The sequence below is a fragment of the Grus americana genome, chromosome 1 (genome assembly GCF_028858705.1).
Source record: "Grus americana isolate bGruAme1 chromosome 1, bGruAme1.mat, whole genome shotgun sequence".
NCBI lineage: Eukaryota > Metazoa > Chordata > Aves > Gruiformes > Gruidae > Grus > Grus americana.
The window spans coordinates 30,032,571-30,052,534 of NC_072852.1; the positions used below are offsets into that span (position 1 = coordinate 30,032,571).

The 19,964-nt window shown below is 39.8% G+C and overlaps 1 protein-coding gene across 1 annotated transcript in view; it reads left to right on the forward strand.

Annotated features, from left to right (window-relative positions):
* PPP1R3A (protein phosphatase 1 regulatory subunit 3A) overlaps window positions 1-19,964 on the forward strand; it is a 30,538-nt gene continuing 10,574 nt past the window's right edge. The window contains exon 1 of the mRNA XM_054813604.1: window positions 1-794. Coding sequence (XP_054669579.1) covers window positions 1-794 — 794 coding nt within the window. The remainder of the gene's footprint in view (window positions 795-19,964) is intronic.

A 19,964-nucleotide genomic window follows, 5' to 3' on the forward strand; every position in this document is an offset into this window, starting at 1 on the left:
ATGGAGTCTTTTGAAAGACCTAGTCGGGTTAGCACGGCTAACTTATTAGAAGTCCCCACTGTAATTGATTTCTCTTCAGAGGACGAAGATGTTAAACCTGACATTAAACATCGTTTCTCTCCACTTCCCCGAAGGCGGAATTCTGCTTCTTCAGACGAAGAGGAGGCAGATATCCCCACCACCATTGCAAGAAAAGTTTCATTTGCTGATGCATTTGGGTTTGATCTTGTGTCCGTTAAAGAGTTCGATACCTGGGAAGTTCCAAACACAGGACAAAACGATGACATAGAAGACGAAGTTTTCCCTCAGGAGGAATATTTTTTCTCTCAACTGTTTACGCTACCTGCTTCGCAAGAAGAACTTTTGCAAAAAGTGCGAGAACAGAAAGTACTGTTGGAGTCAATCGTGTTCCTGCCTGGGATTACCTGTATGAACGGTATTATACGAGTCCTCAATGTATCCTTTGAAAAACTGGTGTATGTTCGAATGACACTGAATGACTGGGTCAGTTATTATGACATCCTTGCAGAGTTCATGCCTAATTCTTGTGGTAGTGAAACCGATCAGTTCTGCTTTAAGATTTCTTTGGTGCCTCCTTATCAGAGAGATGGAGCTAAGGTGGACTTCTGTATACGCTATGAGACATCGGTTGGTACCTTCTGGGCAAACAACGACGACAAAAATTACACACTGATTTGTCACAAGAAAGAAACTGTGCCCAGGGTGGATAATAAACCACACAAAGAGGTTACTGATAGACATCTTAAAGGCTGCTTAAAGATGACACAAAGCAGGTATGATTACACCTTAACTTTTGGTAATTTACAGTATAGCTGGCTGATTCTAACTTTCTATGTGTGCTTACTGGAGCTAACACTGTCCATACTGTTTTCTTCTATTGTTTTTTTTTTTAAACCATCAATTAGACCAAGATTGTTTTCAGTAAAGCTCTTGTATATATCAGCCAGTAGTTTTCTGCAGACAGATTGGTTTGGATCATAGTTTTAATATATGGCATACATGCCACTCATTGGAAAAGTAGTGTGAGCGTCTGCAAATTATGGGCTGTGTACCGATTTTGATCTCTGTAGGATATAAATTGATCTGATATCAGTGAGAGCTTTGCTCCAGACTGAGGTAGCTGTACAGTTAAAACACTTTACATCCGCTTCCTTGGTAAGTCAACAAAAATTTTAAAGCAAAACAAATCCTGGGTTTTCACATGATTTATTTCATGGTTCATTCTCTAGATGCAATTATTAAAACAGAAATGCCACTGGTGGTTCAGGAAGCTGATAACTCAGGGAAGGATTCTATAGCGCTTAGACTAGCTGGTACAAACTTTTCTGCAAGTGGTTTGGTTATTCTGCAAGTTGTGTATTAGGGTAACAACTCCTTTTTCCTGCCACTGGTTGATGTTTTCATTTCACAAATGGTGAAATGAATAATGATTTATAAGGCAGAAGTGATAATATATTAAAGAAAAAAGATACATAGAATTTATCTCATATATATTATTCTAATTATATGTAGGCAAGAACTATGTTAATTATAAAGTAGCAGTGGTTAACTTATAACTTAACCCCACATAAAGAGAGACACTCAGGAGTAGTAACTTTTGGCTTCTTGCTCTGTTTTTAACTTCTTTCTGTAAGCAAAACAATGTTGCCCATGAAAATGTGATTCTCAATTTTTTGCTCACCAAATTTGTAACCGAACCTGTATTTTATCTGCAGTGTCTTTTGCAAAGCTTAGATCCCGGAACTGAATTCGTGTTGAGATTTTAGTTCCTATACTCTTTCCAAGTAAGGCAGCACCATTTGATTTCCCTGGTGCTCTTCCACTGGACTGAACGGAAGGGGAAAGGGGAACAAAAGTGCAGCAGTGGTGGGAGCTTAAGGAGAAGGGAGGCAACCAGGGCTTCCCCTGTGCAGAACCTCCCTTCCCAAAACTTGTGTACTGAGAGCTTCTGCCAGCCCTAATCGCACGGCAGTCCTGTGAGGAGAAGTGTGCAATATGGCTTGGTGCCTGCATCAATACCATGGTGTAAGAGCAGCCCCAGGGCTAACCCGAGGCCCGATTCATAGCCAGTCCCCAAAGCTCTGCTCATAAGTGTCCCTTGGGACAGGTCTGGGAACCACGGTGATGCTTCCATGGGGGAACATCTGGGTACGTCAGAGCAGAGGGAACGATGCCTTTACCTACTGTGTGGTCAGATCCTGACATTTGTTGCTAGTTCTGTACATTGTATCTGTCCTTCAAGAAGTGTCACACGACCCATTCTGGGTAAATAAGATAGCCTGAGGTCCTCTGCAGAAGGGCCGTGATATCAAATACCACAGGCATATGCAGGCAGTGTGACTTCAGCCTGAGTTCAGGTAGCCCACGTGGAGCAGATGAGGGACACAGTGAGCCCTGGGCTTCCAGGACTGACCTGCAAATTTAGATACAATTAAGCATCTGAGGTCGAATGACTCCTAAGAGTTTAATTCCCTGAAGTCTCCTGTGACATACCTAGTGCTAGCATAAGTTGTAGAAGCGTTTCTTCTGGAGGATCCTCTTTTACATGTATATGCTAAATATATTATACGTCAGACAGAGAGGCATTTTAAAAAATTGGAAAGGAGATGTCTACTCCTTAACATAAAATTAACTTGTCTCTAATTAGAGTGTAAAGTTGTGTCCCTCCATATCAGGCTGCAGCAGAATGTATATATGTATATGTGTGTGTGTGTGTATACATATATATATGTGTATATACATATATGTGCATGTTTGTTCATTTATACACATATGTATGTTTGTGATATTAAAACCAAAGTGGTCAGATTCTTGTTTGCATTAAGATCTGTTACACATTTTTGGCAAACAGTTAACTAATGCACTTCTGAGACCCTCTTTAGTGGCAGAAGGAGGTAAAGAGACATTACAGTCAATGCGAAAAAGAGCTGAAAGTATGTTTGGAATACAGTTTCAGTGGTCGTGAAGGCTTCTGAAAGACAGTTCTGGCAGATTGTAATCCAGGACCAATTTTATGCTACAGGGACTTCATTGACTTCACAGGAGTTACAGCTTTCACCAGTGTAAATGAGGTCAGCATCAGGGCCTTGCGTTTCAAAAGAATGAAGATGCCAACCTCCGTTGCTCACTTGTTTTTCAAAGTGTCTTTGTACATGTTGCCCCTTTGAGTGAGGAGGAACACCCTGCAGACATCTGCAAAAGTACCTCATTATTCTCCTTCAGACCCTCATTAAAACTCCTTTGCTTTGATGTCTAGAAAAAAGCACAAGAAAAACAAACCCCCCAAAATTGGCAAAGTGAGGCTGCTGATGTGCTATGACTCCTTCATATCACGTTGAACAGCGCTGCCTGTTTCCCTGCTCTCCTGCACCAGCCCGTCTCTCTCTCTCTCACTTCTTGTTTTATATTCACATGATAAACTCTGCAGCATTTATATATGCTGTGCTGGATGTATATAGAACATACAGCAAAGTGGGGGTCCTGGACCATAACTAACTTTTCTTAGGAGCTGCAGCAATGCAAACAGATACACACAGAAGTAATGACAGTTTTACCTATGGTTCACACAATAAATATGCAGGTAAGGAATATTACTATCCATGCCCACAAGCTGGACATCTTAAATTAAAGATTTCTTTATAGTGATCTGAATAGAAGGATATTTTAACAGGACACTTATTTAGGCCCCTATTTCAAATTTAGAAACCTGTTATACCTTTTTTTTTTTAAAAAAAAAAATCTTGGCTCTGAGATATTTATACTTTCTCTTAAAATGTGCAATTTACCTCTTCAGTTAAAAAATAGGACTGTTAAAGAATTATGTTTTTTAAGCAGAGAGTCTGATCCACTCTAGGGCATACTCGTGTGGCTCATTAAATGTCATTAGTGAGGATTAGTTGCGTTAGTTAAGTGAAAGGAATAATATGCACTTTCAGAGGAAGTTACTGAGGAAACGCAATAAGACTTTATCATGTTTCCTGTAAGAATACGAGCCAGGACAAAGTTGTGTGAAGGAGGGCAACGAGGTGGCTTCTGACACCATTATTAAGAAATAAAATAAAAATGGACTTAACCCTCTAAAGTTGCACCTGAAAAAAATGTTTGTGAAAAGCAAAACTGCATGGAGTAATTAATGCTGAAAACTGTCAAGATTTGGATGTTCAGAACCACATGTCTTAAAATCCTGCCTGTTCATTACATGTTTCATTTGCTTTTGCTTCTGTGTCTAGGCATGAACAGTCTCCTCTTAATGTTTCTTAAAGTATTTGCTTTTAACTGTATTTTTCCAAGCTAAAATTCTTTCCAACATAAATTTTAACAACTTTTGTGTTTTTCAAAAATCTTGAAAGGTTTCACAGGTACAAAATGTGGTTTGAAAAAATAGCATTAGAATGAATTTGTTTATGTTTTAGTTTGTCTGGAAGTATGCACTTAACTCATAAATATACTTTGGGGAAAAAGATTAACTCCTAGAATTTGAAGGCTGTCACTTGAAAAGAGACAGCTTCTGTCAGTAAACAACCCTGATTTCTATTATATATATACATCTAAACATTCAGAAAAATGTAAATTAATTGTATCAGCTACGCTCTTTTGTCTTTTTGTTTGATTTTCGTGCTTTTGGGACGTGGATAATGATTCTGAACACAAATTTCTCCTGGTCCTCAGGTTTGGACCACATGATTTTGTTGTGGACCCTAGGCTCCTACCTCCGTCTGATCAGACAGGGACCAGTTGTGTGTTGCATGAGACAAACTCCTGTAGATCATGCTGCACAGCGCAGTGATAACCATCTGCAAACCATTTTCCCTGTCACTGGTGAGGCTGTGCCCCATTTCTGTGCTTGGTCCTGGTTTGCCATCTGTCGAGAGAGCAGTGGGAGCAAGAGCACAAGGAAAATGGCTGATAAGCATGGGAATTGTTTTACTGAAGAGTAAAACATGTGGTTTTGACTCCTGTCCTCTGACAAGGAAAGGGGAGGCTAGTATTTTTGTCATAACTGTTAGTGTTACTGCCCTCTCAGCTCTCTGAGCCCACAAGTGTATCACTCTGAACCGATGTTGGTCCTGCGCTTTTTTTCATAATCTCCAAACTGTACCTTTCTTTGAAAGGTAGTACATCAATTCGCTTCCCTCCGTGCCACCTTAAACCAGAACACAAAATAGGGTGATGTCTCGTACAAGAGCTGCTCTATGTACAATGCGCAGTGCGAATGAAGAGATTAGAACCCCCGTGTCTGTGGGCTGCCAATGCCAGCTTCAGCAGCATAAATACTGAATGGTCTTAAAGCAATTGCCGGTGAGAAAATTTCTTCCGTGCATGAGTACTATCCCATCTTCAGCTGCAGTCTCATCCCTTCTGATGGAAGGCAAAGGAAGTAAGCTGCTGAAGATCCTGGCTGGCAGGACGGCACTGTGCTCGGTCAGTGTTCCCCGGGCAGATGGCAGACCAGTGCCTAGGTTGCCTTGAGAAATGCAGTTCTGCATCAGCTCCTCTCGGCCTTTCCCACAAACCAACGATGTGATTAAAAAATCAAAGACTTCTGAGGAAGATGTTTGGAAATAGCTTCACATATACTTTGCTATGAGGAACAACTGTATTATTCCCAGCTGGTCCACTTAAAATATGGCATTTAAATTATGTTCCCTTTTAATCCTTGTTCTTTTGATTATTGCACATCATAATCGGAAAGGGAAAAGGAGAGCAGAAAAGGTGTTATAACATGCATCTTCTTTGTGTACTGCTATTTAATCTCAAGGTTGTTTCTGGCATCTCAAGTCACAAGTTACACCTTGATCAGCACACAGATATGGGATTTGACTAAAGTTTCTTACTATTATTAGGAAGTGACTGCAGTCACCGTTTTTACCAGGAGAGCAGCTGCTAGAGAAGCTATCCATTCACAGGGAGCCAGCTAAAAGCAGCGTTCCTCTGCTGTTCAATCTGACCTAGTATTCCCAGCCCTTCTCTTGCCTCCTGGTCATTGCCAGTCTCTGCCAGTTGTAGAAGTAGGCACTGGCACCAAAGGAAGACTTCTCCAGGTACTTGAAGACCGTGATTATCAGGGGCACGGGTTAATTATTTAAGGTGGTCTAAAATATATTGTTGAGACAAGTAGGGTAAAAGCAAGCTGTGGAACTGAGGCTGAGTATTAGGACATGCTTCTCAATAGTGACTCGAGTTATCTTTTAAGGAAATTGCTGCAGCCTTACCCTCCAAAGTAATTTAAAGTAAGTTAAGATAATCCACTTGAAAAATGTTCTACAGGGAACATTCCTACTTGGCCAGGAACTACGCTCAATGGTCTTTTTTCTATCTGTCTAATCATAATATTTCAAAATCCTGGCATACTTACTATTTGAATTATGAAATACATTAAAGACCCTAAAGATAGATATCTAAGTTAATGGCATAAGGCTTTGAATGCTGTCACAGAAAAGCAGAAGAAACAGGTGGAAGTTACGGATGAGAATGGCATGCACAGAGCAAATAGACACTTGCTAACAGTACCTGTGGTCTCCTAACTGGAGAGTACCTGCAGACTAAAAAACTGTCTCATTTTTGCTTTTGGTGATCGTGAACTTTGCTACCCATGTGCCATCCATTTATTGCACTGGAAATATTAAAATAAGCTTCTAAACTTTTAAGTAACAGCATATGAAAATAACATGTTGCTTTGCTGGCAATCTTAGTGTAGTATTTACTCTGGATCTAATTAGTATCAGTGGTTTCTCACTCACTTCCATAATCTACTGTAGAAACTGCTCTCACTAACATTACGGAAAAGAAAATTGTGCGCTAATGTATGGGAAATATTGGTTACTATAAAGCTTTTTTCTTGTTTGCATAAAACCATATAAAACTAATGCTTTGTAATCTGAGTATCATTTCTCAACCATATGATAAGTAAGTACTTGTAATTACACATGCATTGCTTGGCTTTACACTTGCAAGATTTTTTTTTGCAGTTGCTACAATTTCATCAGTTTATTTAAATATGCCAATACTGTAACACTATTACAACTGACTCGGAGCTCTTTAATGCAGCAACTGGCTTGATCCTGCAATAGGCACAATAAATAATTTAATGAACATCAGGATTCTCACTGAACTTTGTAGAACTCTACATGTGTAAAACTATCCTTGAATGTTAATATTTACAGGACCAGAACTTATTTCTACACTCTTTCAGATCATTGATTAAGGACCTTTGGACAAATAGAAATATATTGTTCAAGAAACCCCTGTATTCCATTGTTCAATGACTCTTTCTTTTAGTGAGATATCTGTTTTGCAAATTGAACCAGGCTGGTAATGACCATTTCAATACTCTGTCTCCTGTCCACTGTTCAGGTATCACAGTTCATAAATGTTCAGCTGGAAAAAAATTGTTCCATTACATTCACCTTGACTTGGCTAAATGTTAGTCCTGAAAAGATGTTTAAAGTCAGTGAAACATTAACTGAGAGCACTGGAGTCATATTTAATCAATGCATTCACTACCACTGTCATTTGAGCTGTTTATTCTGATTATGAACTTTAAGCCGTGATCCAGCCACAGCACTGCGGCTCTGAAATTGAAGCAATTGATTCAGCTACAGTGTGAGTCCAGAGAACCAACCGCCCATCATATTTTTAAGATAAAATATGTATTATCTTCTCATTTACAAAAGGTAGAGAAAATGGTCCAAACAAATACTTTGCAAGCTAAATGCAGTCCCTGCCTTAGTGGAAAGGAAGGCGTAAGAACTTTTAAACACCTTGGGAGCATGTTAGAAGTGGCTATTTGATCCCTAGGCCTTCAGTGACACACAAGAAAATATTAGTTGATATGCCAAAGCATAATGGGGGGCTTGGTTTTCTGACTGTCCCTCCACTCTACTCCTGATCTGTGGAACCAGCTGATACTCTGACACTAAACCCAAAGATTTATTACCGCTGGTCACTAATACTGGTCCTAAAGAACACAGAAGAGCACTGAGCTACACAACTGAATGTGAACTAGGTAAAGCTGGCAGGTTTTTCTTACCTTGCACTTAGGTGCACCAAGTAGAATTGAATTTACATTTTGCTTTGATGCATAATAATTGTCCCTGCAATACTGTTTATGGCTGCTGGACAATAAGCATAAGATGTTCAAGCCTGGAAGACCTCATGTTGTGGGAGAGGGTTGGGGAGTTAGTCAGTCTTTCTCTTTCCCCAGCTACCCTAGTAAATCTGCACCAGTGTCTCCTAGGTTGTATTCCAGGCCTTCTTAGTAGAAATACTGATACGTATCGCACAGCTGCCTTCTTGCTGTGTGGTAGTAAGACAGCATGTAGAAAAAAAAAAAGTTATAAAAGTCTTTTCTTGTCATGACAAAACCTGGGAATTTTATCCTCTTGAGAAACTTATTGAATTTACAATTGCTTTCCAAGATTTATATCATAGTTGTCCTCTCTCAAGAATGACTGGCTAAGGCTTTTTGTGGTCACCCATTCTGTTCTCCTCCCCAAGGGTGGTATCTTTGTCTCACCTGACTGCCATCTGTCTGTCTACAGTCTCTCTAAGGCATCTGTCACCTTCTTGCATATGTGCCTCAGCATACTGCAATCAGCCTCTAGGAAATGACTCCCTTCTGACATGCCAGTAGGGGACAAGACTATTTTTTTCCATGTGAGATCCAGGTAAATACCAGGTGCCACGTAAGCTAAGGTCTTTTTCCTCTCAGATATATCCAAAATAGATACAACCTGAAAAAACTGCAAGACCTGTTGATGGTACTTGGTTTACTCTCCTTCAATCTTTTAAAACAGTGGGAGAAAGAAGCAAAAGAAGAACAGAGGGGGTCTAACCCCAACTCCTTTCTACACCATTTTGATATTTGGTCATGGGCCTTCCAGACTAAATAGCAACCTCAGAAGTGTCTCGTCTGACCTCAGGCCAGGCTTAGCCCTTAGGAAACTTGGCTCCTAACTCATCTTTTCCTCTTTTTCAGTAGCCTGGCCCTGGAGATAGGCATCCCAATAGTAAGGTGCTGTATTACTAATTCACAATGGAGCTGGCAATAGATCTTCTGACCTTGTCCAGGGAAGTCTTTCCTAAAGAATTTCCTTGTTTCTCAAATAGCCCATTCTGTTGAGGGATTTATGCAATATTCTGACCAATCTGCATACAAAACAGCTATGTAAAAAGACTTCTGAACTGGTTTCTTTTCAACATTGTTATGAGCATATCATAATAAGGTACGACAATCATGACAGAGCTATAAAAGGGTCTGATAAAAGTTGCAATCTTCCTGCTCATAGTTTGTGTAGCTTAATTTGAGATATAACTGACTTATTATGCATGGGTTTTTCTGCAGTTTTCATACGTATAGTCATGAGAATTGGGGATAGACAGGGCTATATTAAAAATTCAGGCCTGGCACCAAATTGGTGATGGGCTCCTGGTTCAGACTGTATGGAACTAAAATCTTCAAATGGACAGATATACATCTATATTTTCAAAAAAATTGTTTGAATGTTTTGCCATTAAAAGTCAAGGTCTTTTTTAATGAGCTAGAAAATAAAGACTAATTTCTTGGGACTCTGTTTGCTTTGAGGCTATGATTATTCTCATCCCAAACCAGGCCAATGCATTTTGTTCTGTGCCACCTATGTCCCTGCTTCAATCATAAACTAAGACTGAAGAATGAAAATATTAGTAATTGGAAAATATAATCCCCTGGATACCACCAATCCAATAATCTTAATAAAAATAGGTTTATTACAAACATTGCCTGAACCCTACTGGGAATTATCTTTTCAGAAAAAAACACTTAAATTCCCTTACAGCTACTCTCTTGATCAATTGTGCCCCTCGATACTATTAATCATCATACTATATACCTCTTATTCTGAGCATCTTTTTCCACTTTGCTTTCCAAACTTCTTTTCCCATTTCTCCTTGCTTAGAAGCTACTGATGGTCCTTCATTGTCCTTTTGCAGGCCCTTTTCTGGTGTCAGCCCCTTTCTTAGATGAGATGACCAAAACTAAGGGGTATTTCCTCAAGGTGGGGAAATACCACAGATTAATATTCTCTTCCTCAGATTTCAAATATTTAAGTAGAGGTTCTTTGTGGCTCTGTTTTTCTGCACAATGCTTGTCAAGGTTGCTGGACTGTCTCTCCTGATAATAGAGTCTTCTGTTCACATCATAGTCTCAAAATGGTAGCTGCAGTGCAAACCTCCATTGCCATGCCAGCGTGCAAATATCCTCACCTACCGCTCTAATGATGAGTGGGTCGCTCCGTCTCCGTGTCTCTATCCTCTGTGTCCTGACTATCAACAAGGGAGCTAATTAGTGTCAGTCCTGTTTGTTTGGTGACACCTATTTACTAAGGACTAGATTGAGCCTTCTCTAACACTACTGGTAGTTGAAGGTCATATAAGAAAATCAATCTTGCCTAGATTTGTAATAAGGGCTCTGATTTTATGTACAGGTTCATTCTAATAGGATCACTTGTAATGACACAATATTTTAAGATATTATCTAGTAATTTCTACTTAATATTCACACAGCTATTCATTTATGGCTGTTGATTTTCTTTGCTTTAATTTCTGAATCTTTTCCTGTGTGGTCTCAATTGATTTGGAACCTAACAATGTAATTTAAATTATTGTTTTCTGCATTGTTTAAATTATTTTTCTGTTGTGCTTCTATTTTTTAAATACCTCTGAAAAAATTAAATGTATAAACAGAAGGCAATGATACTGACACACGTGACATGGAATAGCAATGTCGCCATTCAGGCACACATAACATGACGTCTCCCAAGGAGGGATCATTTGAAGCTGAAATGCTCTTTTAGATAGGAATTGGCCATATTTTCAGGTAAAGCCATCTGACAAGTAGAAATTTGGGTGTGTGCGTTAGGAGCCCAGAACTGAGCAACGGTGCTGGCTGAGCTTCAGTCGCCCTCTGCTTTGTTGTTTGCGCGGACGGCAGTGCTCCACACCGTGCTCACACCGCTCTCCCCAGTCTTTGTCTGTAATTTGTGCAGCCGTTGGTTTCTGCTCTAGCTAAGGTCTAGCTCCCTGGACTCGAGCTTGTGTAGGAGGCAGTTATTTCAGCCTGAGGACGCAGCCAGCTGCCCAGGCCCTCACCCCAGCTGCCTCCCGAGCTCTGATCCGTAACACCTCCCTGAACTTCGGTCCGGCGCCATCGGTTTCCAACACAGCTGTGACGCCCCTACCTAGCGTTAAGATCAGCTTCTCTTAACAGTATGTAAAAGCCTGAAAACGACTCAGAGCATTTCCCTGAAAGGTGGCACAGCTGAGTACTTAGTTTCCTTGCAACTTTCTTTCAAAGCCACTTTACTGCTTCCCCCCCCCCTCCCCTACTAATGGATTTGGTACTTCAGAGCTCACACATGCTGCAGCATTGACACTGACTGCCTTTTGCTGATTGCCATCTTTGCTCTGCTGTTTACTTTGTCCTCTCCTCACAAACCCTGGGCAGGCTCTCCCCAGTTCTGATTTTACGTGCCCAGCACCTCTACCTTCTCGGGCAATCATAATTCTGTGTTCAGTTGTTTAGTGCTCTCCCTAGAGTCTAATATTTGCATTTTATTTCATTGGGTTTTATCCCTCTGTCCTATCTTAAAAGGACTGTTTAATTTTCTCATGCAGTAATGTCACTTTTCTTGTATTTTCTTCCTATCTACCATAGTCTATCTCAACATGTCTTCTAGTAAGGCTGCAGACTAATCTTCATATGCTGGAAATCTAGTTTGAATGATTGAAATTCTTTAGCAATCATAAAATACCTTATTCTGTATTTAGATGATTCCTAAGGAAAAAAAAAATGTATTCCCTTAATTTCTAGCAAATTCTTATCAATACCTTTATATACAAATTGTTATAAAGATAAGCTATTCTTATCTAATGGTTTCTAGGAGTTTAAGACTGTCTCAGCAGGAGTTGCTGAGGGATGAAACTTCTAATGATGATTTAAAGCAGTGAAGTGTGTAGGCTGAAACTGAAATAATTATTGCTGTAACCCTCTAAGCACTCTAAGTTCCTCAAGAGAAAATACTTTGTTCAGAACAGACCCTGAACAACAAAATGCCAAAAAAGTAAAATAATAATAAAAAAAAACCCCTTGGAGCAGGATGATAATTTAGAACTAGAATCAGTATAATGTGAGGATGTTCTCAACGACTGCTCACAAATGCATCAGACATCACAATTAAAAAGGAATAATAATTATGGCCCCATTCTAAAGTATGTAATATTCTATTCCATTCAATAAGCCATGAACACTTTAAAACCATCAGTGTAATCCACAAACCTATATTTACAACATTAAACTGGATGTTCTGCCTTTTCAATAACTGTCATCTCATCTCTATTATTTTCACCTCAGACTCTAATTGTTTCTTTTATAGGAGCTAACCTACCAGTGTCCTTGGCAGTACAGTTTATGGCTCATGCATTTACAGTAATTGTTTGGGCAATTTGCCACACAGTATAACAATCTTCACATCACAATCAGTTTTTATAATAAACAGCATTAGTTGTGAAAAATACAAGTGATGCATGATTCTTATGGTAGATAAAGGGCACTGAAGATGCCCTTTAGAAAAAGAAAGGAAAATGCTCAAGCCTTGAACTGCTTGAGAAAAACACTGATGTCACAATAGAGCTAATTAATTTGATGGTACAAACAAGAGGGGGAAAGGGCCTTGCATTCATTAGTGTCAATTCCAAATGAGAGCATACCGTTCATAAAAATAATATTCTGCCTTCGTTTAGACAAAATGGGCAGGTAAACAAATCAGAAATAAGCACCAGTTCTTGCAATAACGATGATTTCGCTCCTTAGCTTTATCAAGGCTCTTTCTCTTCTTTAGCTGGAGGGAGCTCAAATTCTGGGTTGGTACGATTTGCAGGTAGACCTCTGGACGAGGTCAGATCCTGTTGTCCACCAGCCTGGCTGGCTCCAGTGTGCCCAGCACTGCCAGGCTACTGGGTACTGGAGCCTCTGTGCATGGTACTGGTCTGCTGCTGGGAAGCTGAGCACTTACATAATGGCTTCTCTACACAAGCCATAGGTGGCTGCGCATAAAGATGACCCCACCACATGTGGCTCTGCTGAAGACATTTTGTGGCTTCTCAATCTTTAAGTGCGCAGAAATAACAGGTCAAGCTTGGTGGGGAGGCTATTTGACATGCCTCCAGCAGGCACAATGTCCAGAGTTAGAAATTCTCCAGAGGACAAAAAGGTATATACCCTCTTAGGTATATGGTCTCTGAGCAACTGATATCATCTACTTGGAGTTGTGCAAAGCATTTGACACTGTCCCGCACAACATCCTTGTCTCTAAATTGGAGAGACATGGATTTGATTGATGAACCACTCGGTGGATAAGGAATTGGCTGCATGGCCACACTCAATGTGGTCAATGACTCTATGTCCAAGTGGAGATCAGTGATGAGTGGTGTTCCTCAGGGGTTGTTATTGGGACAGGCACTGTTTAACATATTTGTTGGTGACATGGACAGTGGGATTGAGTGCACCCCTAGCAAGTTTGCTGACCACACCAAGCTGTGTGGTGTGGTTGAAACGCTGGAGGGAGGGACCCAGAAGGACCTTGACAGGCTTGAGAGGTGGACCTGTGTAAACCACATGAAGTCCAACAAGGCCAAGTGCAAGGTCCTGCATGTGCTTTGAGGTGGTCCTGAGCACAACTACAGGCTGGGAGGAAAATGGATTGAGAGCAGCCTTGAGGAGAAGGACTTAGGGGTGTTGGTGGATGAGAAACTCAACACGACCCAGCAGTGTGCACTTGAAGCCCAGAAAGCCAACCATATCCTGGGCTGCATCAAAAGAAATGTGACCAGCAGGTCGAGGGAGGTGATCCTGCCCCTCTACTCTGCTCTTATGAGACCCCACCTGGAGTACTGTGTTCAGCTCTGGGGTCCCCAACATAAGCAGGACATGGAGCTGTTGGAGCAAGGGCAGAGGAGGGCCACGAAGAGGATCAGAGGGCTGGAGCACCTCTCCTGTGAAGACAGGCTGAGAGAGTTGGGGTTGTTCAGCCTGGAGAAGAGAATGCTCTGGGGAGACCTTATTGCAAGCCTTCCAGTACCTGAAGGGGGCCTACAAGAAAGCTGGAGAGGGACTGTTTATCAGGAAGTGTAGTGATAAGACAAGGGGTAACGGTTTTAAACTGAAGGAGGGTAGATTTAGATTAAATATTAGGAAGAAATTCTTTACTGTGATGGTGGTGAGGCACTGGAACAGGTTGTCCAGAGAGGTTGTGGATGTCCCCTCCTTGGAAGTGTTGAAGGCCAGGTTGGATGAGGCTTTGAGCAACCTGGTCTAGTGGAGGGTGTCCCTGCCGGTGGCAGGGGGGTTGGAACTAGATGATCTTTGAGGTCCCTTCCAACCCAAACCATTCTATGACTCTACGGTTATGCTGGTGCACAAGCAAGTCATCTTCAGCCTCCTTGTCATCTCCACGCCACCCGACAGCCCTGGCTTGTGCTGAGGCACAGTGAAGCAAGGCCCCAGGAAGCACAAGGCTGGCTTCAGACCAAGGTTGTACCTCCTGTTCTTGAGTTAGGCTGTGAATTCTCTGGCAGCACCAGGGCTTGAGACTAATATTTATAGCGTGCTGGAACCACGTGCGATAAGAAATTGTGGAGTGGTTGTATTACAAGACTATAACCTCGGCAGTTGATAACATGGGCATCAATTTAAATCAGTAGGAGACTTGTCCCTATAGTAAGTTTTGGAATGAGCCTTATGGAGGCAAGGAATGAGTTTATCTTTACTTGTTAAATATTTAGTTCATATATTCAGCGAGAGAGATTAACTATGGACAACTAATCACAAGCAAGTCAAAGTCTGCACTTTGGAGATCCACACCAGGATCCTTGGAGGCTCCTGAACCCCTTTTGTGAGGTGTCGTACAAAGAGAAAGAGGCCAGGACATGATTTGGATCTAGACCCCAGAGGGTAGGTGGGGTGTATTTTCAGTTGTATTCTCACCATGATAATGAGACCAGAATCAAGCTCATGTTTTTAACATTTTTTTTATAGTACTAGCTTTTTTTCCCTTCTTGCATTTTCTTCTCTCCATGAACTGGTTTTGCTAATATTTTTTCCCCTGTCCCACTGGTATTTTAAGACCAGTACAAATAGAGCAATATTTTAAATGTAATTTTCCAGTAAGCCAACTGTTTATGGGGGGGTTATGTTAGTAAAGAAATCGGTTGAATTCTTACTCTACTGTGTCTTACAAAGAATTTAATAGGACTTTAAAGCTCTGTTTAGAATTTTACACATACACAACCTTTCCCATTGATTTCCAAAATTCCTTCTTCCTTAGAAATTTGTTTTTGTTGTGTGTTCATGAGTTTTGAATGACATCACATACAATACTACTGAAGTTCAGAATTACATGTGGAAAATCCTTTATTTAGTTTCTCATAAATGTTCTTCTAACCCAACTCCTCCAAACCTTTTGCAGGCTTTCTGCTTCCAAAGTGCCTGTAAATTTTTTAAAAGAATTTTTGTTGTTGCTATTTTAAAAAAATGCATGTAGTTATTTTCTTTTCTACTTCCTTTTGACATGACATCTGCTGCTAATGATACAAAAATAACTAAAACAAACTACCAGCCCTTCCCACATGCCCCTCCTCTCCCTAGCTGCATGGGGTTACAGGTCTGTGCAGGATGCCTGTTGGCTCCAGTAACATCTCAAACCTGAGCACTTACCTGCACTAATTTACTTTTTGCTCTTCTGCTTCTCATTAAAACATTGCTGACACATTTAACTACTTCTTTTCAAGGATCTCATATGTTATTTACATCCCAGTGGCATCATTCTTCAGTAAGGCTGGCTATTTTCGGCACTAGATCCAAAAGCACTAGTTGTATTGAAGGTTGCAGTCTGTATTAGGCTCCTTTTAGGTTTAGAAATCTGACCTGAAATTAAAATAGAGTTACTGTTTGGTTAGCAACTTCAATCTTGCCAGCTCCTTTCATGAGGACATTTTAGCTTCATCTCACCTTCAGGGTAGAACAGGATTGTTTTGATTTTCAATCTACCTTGAAGTAAAAACTAGAAGCATGGAAGATTTTGTGAGAGCCTAAGCCTATCTGGATTTTTAAATAAAATTGTATGGAAAACTTTTTTCCCCTCTTACATATTTTTAACTAAATATTTGAGAAATATATTCTTTAAATAGTTTAACGTCCCCATACCTCTTTACATTTCAGACTAAATAATACATTCCTACATTCTCTTTTAAATATGAGATAGTATAAAATTGTTCAAGTTGCATTAATTTCAAGAGTTTTACAGGTACATTTTAATCTTTCTGTACTCTGCACTACAACAATTTTAACCTTTTCCCACTTTCTGTAAAATAAATATCTTGTGATTTAGGTGTTAAGATCTACCATAAGTGGATATAACACAGAACAATGTGAACGGTGCTTTGGGTTATACAAACATAGAGACACAACTTCTGCCAAATATTGGTGTGTGAATTAAAACCACGACAAGCTATAAGAACCATTATGAAGAGATTAGTGACTCCTGGCTATAGTCCCAAACCTATTTCAGACCAGACCAAAGCACCTGCTGTTCCACAGTGAAATGTGTGCTCCTGAAAGCATAACTCTCAGGGCATATATCTGCTTAGGAGCATTTGAAATAGGGCTGAACTGGGACTATGGGACCATGAAGTCTTATCCCTTGGGAAATGTGTTGCATAATCCTGTTCACAAAAATATATCCATGTTTCCATACTGAGACCTTCTCAGTTTCTTGCCCCTGGTACTTGCACTGAAATATTGCAGGATATATTTTTCTAGTGCTTACAGATCTTCTTTTAAGTTTCCACAACTTTAAAAAAACCAAATGTTTTTGTGAACTCTTTCTATTAATACATTAACAGAGTCTTGCACCTTAATATCTTTTCTGTCTTCTCAGTATTTACCTCTCTGCTATTTTAAAAGAGGATATTTATTTCTCCTCTCAGACTTTATTTTGCTAGGCTGAAAATAGAAATACTCAGTTTATCTCCTTGGTTAATATAGATTTTTCATCCTGCCAGTCTTCTTGTAGTTCTCTTCTGCACCTGTTCCAGTTTGAATTAATCTTTCTTGAACATTGTATACAAATGTTCCAGAGGAGTTCTTACTAGTGCCTTATGATGTGACATGAATATTTCTTGGAAATCTTTCATTACTGGGAATACCTTCTCCGACACATTACTGCAGAACTCTGTTTGCCTTCTTGTCACAGCCATTTCACACTGGTGGCTTGGAAATGTTTTTCTGCCAAAAACAAACTCAGATTTTTCTTGTTTGCCTATTTCTTCCAATTTCTGAGCCCTCATTTTGTAGCAGAAACTCTTTCTAGTCCCTAAATGTATAACCTGGCACTTTATCATTTTGAATCTCATCCCTTATCTATTATTCCGATCCTCCAGGCCACCCATTTCTTTCAATCCTCCTCTGTGTTGGTGATGTCTCCCAACTTCCTATCTGCCACGGATTTAATTTAACTTTGACTTTTTGTGCCTTGGTCTGTAATAACATGACTAAGTCTGATCACACGACCGGTCCTCTCTAATTCCCCGGCGACGTCTGCCAGCTCCGTGCAGCCCAGCTCGCGGGGCCCCGCTTGGCACCGAGCCCCTCTCCCACCGCCCAGCTCTTGTACTCATCTCCCTCCTCTCCAGTTTAATTAATAAATTTCCCATGTGGCTGCACAACAAATGCTTTAATGAAGTCCAGATAGATTAGATGATAACTGATTTTTAGACAAGGGAAATACAGTAATCTTATCAAAGACAGATATTATCAGGTGACTCTGGCATTTCTATGCCATTTTCCATTTATCTGTATTTCTTCTTTCATTTAAGTTTTGTTCTAAATCTGTTGTGAGAAATTTTTGAAGACACCTGGGTCTGTAGTTGCCCTGACACTACTTCTCTTCTGTTTCCTAAATATAGCTATTACTTTTCCTACTCTTCTGATAATGTTACAGTAGTATCATGACCAATTTGATAGATGTGAATAGCACAGATTTTAAACAATTTTGTGATTTCCTTCGTCAGGTCTCTCAGTATTTTGGGTTGGAGATTATCTGCTGCTCTTAATTGGAACATGTTTAAATACCAAGTTCTGTTCCCAGACTGGATGAAATAATATCATTTTCTAAATCTCTGTTCCTATCAGTTATACCCTGTAAGATCTCTGTTCCTATAAGATTCTGCCCCATTACTAGCACTGTGGTAGAAAAGTTTAGAAGTCCTTTGATTGTGGGATTATACACAGATTATCTGAAATCTTGATCAAATCTCACTTCTAAACCAAATTCCTATTTAACTTAAAAAGACTAATTCCAAAGCCTTGACATGTCTTACTTTATCCCAGTCCCTTCTGAAGTCGAAGAAATATTGTTTATTGGCTAATTAATTCTTTTTTCTCATCACTTATACGTTGTCTATCTACTCCTCACATCTTTAGGGTTCAAGTTTAACATTTTTTCTCTGCTTGGGGTGCCAATTCCACATAACTTAGAGACTTCTGAACTCCTTCGCATAATGTCCATCAAATTTTCAGTCCTCTCAGTCCTACTAACTAGTCCCTGAACTTCCCATTTGTTCCTTCTAAATGAAAAATTATAGTGATAACCTGTTTTCATTCCTGCTTTCTTTTTATCACTCAGTCCAAGTGAATGATAATTCCATCAAGAATGAATCATATGAACATAAGTATTTTTTTTGAAGCTGGTAGAAATTCTTAAGTTCCTGATGTACTTTATGAAGATGTGCCCCATTCAGCTGAAGGAGAAAAAGCAACTGAGCTTCTGCAGGTATACAGGTACTTATGCTGGAGGGGAACTGCATCAGCTGATATCATGGATTTTTTCTAGCTCTCATTGTTGTCAGAATGCCTGGATCACTTAAAAATAAAAGTAAACATTTTTAAACAGAACACAAATTTTCTATCTCTCACTACACAGTGTAGGCACATTTAGACTACCCTCCATGACACAGTGAGATAATTAATTTATAAAACAAAAGCTTAATTAATATTATAATTAAAAATCTGCTCATGGAATTCTGATAGTGAGCTAGGAAATTTCAGAGAAATATGGAGAAAAAACAATCGGTCAAAACCCATACTAACTAGACAAACACCTTCTAATTGCCATCGTTTGATGAAGGGCCTAATTTTTATTGGCTTTTGGGAAGTATTTCAGTCTTTAGGGTGTACATATACGTTTGAGATTGTTCTGTGGTTGTATGCACCCGTAGTCTCAGCATCTTCATATCACTTCTTAGATTGAAGGAGTGCTGTTAAATGACTATTGTTTTATGCTCCTTGTAATCCTCAAAGACTGCAGTATCAATATCCTCAATTTAGGTTAAATTTAGATTTCCCACTAGAATAATTATATGAGGACAGATATTTCTGATGCAGAAGTAACATATGGAAAATAACTGTTACACTGACTTTCCCAGTACTCAGGTATTTGCAGGACAAGTGTACACAAATAACAGGCTATAAACCAGTAATCTTTATAACGTTCAGTGCAACATGCAAGAAGTTATGTTACAAGCTCTGCAATGTGGATCCAGGCTGTGAGGCTGTTTTATTATTGCTATTTATTTTCTATGTTGTGGTTGTGAAAAGAAACTTGTGAACCAGGGCTGCAGATGCTACTAGAACAAGAGTTAAGGACAAATTCAGCTCTAATCACAACAAAAGTAAAACTGAGGGGCTCAGGTCACACACTGTGTGTTACAGCACCAGACACTAAAACTCAATAGCTACGTTCCAGTTCAAATTTGGAGTTGCAAGGTGAGATTCCCTCACCTAATTTCACTTACCTAAAACTTATGGTTCCCTTTATGGTCGGTCTCTTCCAGAGGCAGAGAAGCTACTTCAA